At 51.6% G+C, this 4,690-nt stretch overlaps 1 protein-coding gene across 1 annotated transcript; it reads right to left on the bottom strand.

The window, feature by feature from the left end:
* Positions 1-253: 253 nt before the first annotated feature.
* Positions 254-2,760, bottom strand: LOC104466604 (zinc finger matrin-type protein 2; the record flags this gene model as incomplete). Its single annotated transcript, XM_010080091.1, has 2 exons — positions 254-399; positions 2,687-2,760. Coding segments are annotated over 2 exons (220 nt in total), but the record flags the coding sequence as incomplete, so codon positions are not given.
* Between the last annotated feature and the right edge of the window lie 1,930 nt (positions 2,761-4,690).

Consider the following 4,690-nt stretch of genomic DNA (forward strand, 5'->3'; position numbering starts at 1 on the left):
CTATGGTTCTATGATTCGATGAAACCTGAAGCACCAAAAGCTACTTTCACACAGAAAGATGGGAAAAGGGTTTCCAGGAAGAGCAGCAGAAAACCTTTAAAAACAAAGAAACAAAATGCACTCACAGCAGCAGATGAAAAGCCCGTGGTACCAAGAACAAAGCTTCTGTTGAACAGCATTAGGAACTGGGGCCGATTTCCTCGTGAAACACATTTTGGGGGATTCTACTTCATCAGCCGTTGCCCAGACTCACCTCCTCACGGAGTTCCTTCATCCTCTCCTCAAAGTCATAGTCCTTCTGCTTCTCCTCCATCTTCTTCTTGTTCACCTCAAAGCGTTTCTTCACCTGGTCCAGCGTGGAGCGCTCCACCCGCATGGACATGCCCAGATTTCTCTGGTCTAGAAAACAGGGGTGGAATCAGCTGTGTTCGGCGATACTCTCAGCTTTTGAAGATCTCCACATCCCCCCGCCCCGTCCCTGAGCCCAATTTAAATACCGCAGCACGGCACCCTCTTCCTGCCTGTCATCCAGCCCCTCAAAGCAGCTTTCGGGGCCAGCCTACACTCGGGGACGAGGCTATACGTCCTCGAGGCTCAGAGCTCCAACCTCACCTAACCGCACCGACTCCTGGGCCACCCACCACTCAAAGCGCAGGGAGCAGTGCTGTCCCCATGTTCCCAAGCCCCTGTCACAGCACTGCACCACCGCCCAGCCTTCAGGCACTCCTCTCCGCACCCTGTCCCGTCACAGACTGCTGGTAACTCGGAAACAGCTCGGGGAATGCGACGCAGCAGTGCCTCCTCCCCCCGAGAGGAACAGGCTTTCTGTCCTCATCTGGTCCCATATTCCTACGCAGACTGGGATTTCTTATGCCAGAGGGGATGGGCTTCAGGGGGACACCATAACCTAAACCAGCCAGTGACTACAACAATCCATACATTAGGTGTAACAAGAAGAACGCAGGCTATTCTTTTAAGTTTCCCTATTAGGATGCTCCCCATCATGTTGGTGTTCTGACACTTCAGGAAATTCAGTCTTGGACCAGTGGGAAAAAAGAAAAAAAAGGTCAGAGCATTGAAAAAAGGAACCAGAATAAAACTGACAGGCTGGCATCTCTCAGCTGTGGGAGAAGCTAAACAAGACATGAGTGGCACTCAGTTAGAGATCCTGATTACACAGGACATTTCTGCCTGAAGTGGAGATAGGAAATATTAAGCCAGACCTCTGATTCAGCAGCTCTTTAGAGCAGATTTGCAGGTTTCCGCTCAGGAGCAAGTCCAGGTTGAAGGGGCCAGCCCCAGCAATGTCTCCAACCCGCCTGGGCTGGTGGATCCAAAAAGCCTGTCCACTCCAGCAGCCATGCACAGGTTTAGCCCAGGGATGCAGCAGCACTTGGAAGCTCAGCCTCCAAACCCGGAACTAGTAAGAGTGCTGCCAGATCTGCAGGGTTCAGCCAGATTTATGGGCTGGATCAAAAGCTGTAGAGAAGAGCTCTGCATCAGCCACTTCCCAACTCCAGCTCAGCCCTTCATCTCAGGCCCATGCATAAAGTAATGCCAGGATTTTTGACTCCAGATTCTCTCATACGGACTTATTGCTAAGCTCCCAATGTGTCAAACGAAGCACTTAAGCTTTCTCCACCCACTCCTACAAAAGCACAGGGCTTTAACACGTTGGGTTTTCTCTCCCTAGCTACAGAAAACCAGCCCTCAGGTCCTCTTCTGAACCCCCCATTTCTCAAAGGTTCAAAAGCCAAGTGTGCAGGTCTGGATCGCACACATCACTGCTTTTTTGTGAAGGGGACATTTGTTGACTTCCACAGGGAGCCAAAATCACCTTCAGGAGCGGAACAACATGCCAAGAGTGTGCCAGCGCATCCTGCTGCTCCTTTACCTTTTCCCCTTTGCCCACTCTCGGAACACACCGAGCAGAAGCAATGCCCACAGTTGTGAAACAAGAGTCAGCTCAATGAGGGCACTGTCCTCTTTCTCAAGTGAAACACAGTAACGGACTGACAAACTGGGAACTCTTATTCTTGTCTTTATCTTGGGCTAATTTAACTGCATCATTACAGCAATGGAGAGAAGAACCAGGGACAGGTGCAGGACAACAGCAGGGCCACACCGCTGGACCTAACCCCAGGGTCAAACTGCCCCACTCCTGCCTGCGCTCATCCTCACACAGCCTCCATCCTTGTGAATCCGATTTGAGCTCAGAGATCAGCTTGTTTTGAGCTTCATAAAGAGCAGCCTCCAATCAAAAAACAGGCTAGTCCCATACCTTTTACTTATCTAAGAATTTCTTTAAAGTTTTGGTGCTGTAAAAAAGCCACTCTCCAGATTTTCAGAGGAGACATCAGATTTGCTGACCCTGGGCTTCTCCACAGTGCAGACAGTCTAAGCGGGGAAAACACATCACCTAACCAGAGTGAACGAGTCACTGTTTCTTCTGGGCTTATTCCACGCAAACGGCCAGCGCCCTGGAAGGCGCCAGGTGATAAAGGCGGCACCTCCACAGCTCTCATGAGCAAGTACTGTCTCCACCCTCATCTCCAAAGCACACTATGATCCATGGATAAGTGTTCAGCACTCAGACACTGGTGATGTGTGAAGCGAACAGCCCAGAGTGCTGCAGCAGCCTTCCAACTCAACCAACCCTCCAACAAGGCAGAAAAATCATCCTTACGTTTTTTGCCATTGATGTGATCCAAGAAGTTAATGGAGTCCTTCACCACGCAGTCACACACGTTACAGTAATACCTGGCAGGAGAGAGAGAAAACAGTAACTCCAAAGTGTTAACATCACCTCATCTCACAGAACTAACTCTTTAAGATAATCTATAATGTGAGATTTCCATGTCAGCTGGGATGAACCCTGCGTACAGCTGTACTGCGTTCAGCTCTGGAGCCTCCAACATAAAAAAGACACGGAGCTGTTGGAGCAGGTCCAGAGGAGGCTACGAAGATGGTCAGAGGCTGGAGCAGCTCCCATATGAGGACCGGCTGAGAGAGTTGGGGGTGCTCAGCCTGGAAAAGAGAAGGCTCTAGGGAGACCTTCCAGCACCTTCCAGTGCTGAAAGGGGGATACCAGAGAGATGGGGGGGCTCTTGATCAGGGGATGGAGTGACAGGACGAGGGGGAATGGCTTTAAGCTGAAAGAGGGGAGACGGAGACATTGGGAAGAAATGTTTTCCTGTGCGGGGGGTGAGGCAGTGGCCCAGGTTGCCCAGAGAAGCTGTGGATGCCCCATCCCTGGAGGGGTTCAAGGCCAGGCTGGATGAGGCTTTGAGCAACCTGGGCTGGTGGGAGGTGTCCCTGCCCATTGCAGTGGGTGGCTCTGGATGGGCTTTAGGGTCCCTTCCAACCCAAACTATTCTGTGATTCTGTGACTCTACGAGATGGCTCCTTTCTCCAGGGCAGGAGGGAAGCTACTTCCACTAGAGAGCCTCAGTGAAAAGAAACGTGCAAGGGCACACCCCAGACTGTCAGACGCTGGAGGTACCAACTCTTACACCGAGACCACTCTGACAGATGACAAAAACCAAATTATGAGCTGATCTGTAACATGTCAGCCACAGCATCTTCCCCTTCCAGTCACAACCAAGAGGGTGGGATGGACTCTGTGACACTGCAGGGCTCAGCTGCCCTCCTCCAAGGCAGGACCAGTCACACAGTCCAGGTTTCTGGGCTGCAGCATGCTGAAGGCTCTCACCTGGCTGCAAGGTAAGTCCTCGCATCCCTGTCACCTCACAGCAGCAACTCCCTGCTTTACACCACAGGGATTTCTGCCCACCTTAAGAGCTGCTGCAAGAATCCAGCCAGGGCCTGCACTTCCATCCCTGGATGCTGTTCAGAGCTGCGCGACTCCCTGGCAGCGCCGGCTGTTAGGCTATGGCGGTGAGACACTAACAGGCTTACTCTTACGATGGCACAAACTTAACGTACTCTTCAACCCCTTGAGGGCTTAAGATGAGCTAAGAGTACTTTCTACCTTTGGCCGAACACGTTCCACACAAACAGCGGCCAAATATCATTCCTAAGGACAGGTATGTTGATGTTTCTCCCATTCCCAGTGCACAAAATCAGAAACTCAAATCAAGAGCAGAGAGGGTCTCAGCACAAGCAGGCCTCCTGGCTGACAAAGCCCAAGCGGGCAGCAGAGACCTGCCTCAGTTGTTTCTGCAGGTGGGCAAAACAGCACTGATATCCAGTAGTAATGAATGTCGGAAGGGGCTCAGCCTGCTGTGTCTGTTCCGTACACTACCCCAGAAATCCCAGTTTAGGTGTCACACAGTGCACAAAACACAGGAAGAAACAGGTGATTGGTGACAACCAACACGGCTTTACCAAGGGCAAATCGTGTCTGACAAATTTGGTGGCCTTCTCTGACAGGGCCACAGCACTGGTAGATGGAGGAAGGGCAACTGACATCATCTGCCTGGACTTGTGCAAAGCCTTTGACACAGTCCCACACGAGATCCTTGTCTCCAAGCTGGAGGGACATGGATTTGACGAAGGACCACTCGCTGGATAAGGAATTGGCTAGACAGCCGCACTCAGAGAGTTGTGGTCAATGGCTCAATGTCCAAGTGGAGACCAGTGACAAGGGGTGTTCTGCAGGGGTCAGTACTGGGACCAGTGTTGTTCAACGTCTTTGTTGCAGACATGGACAGGGGGATGGAGTGCACCC

The sequence above is a fragment of the Pterocles gutturalis genome, unplaced genomic scaffold (genome assembly GCF_000699245.1).
Source record: "Pterocles gutturalis isolate BGI_N339 unplaced genomic scaffold, ASM69924v1 scaffold52644, whole genome shotgun sequence".
Lineage (NCBI taxonomy): Eukaryota > Metazoa > Chordata > Aves > Pterocliformes > Pteroclidae > Pterocles > Pterocles gutturalis.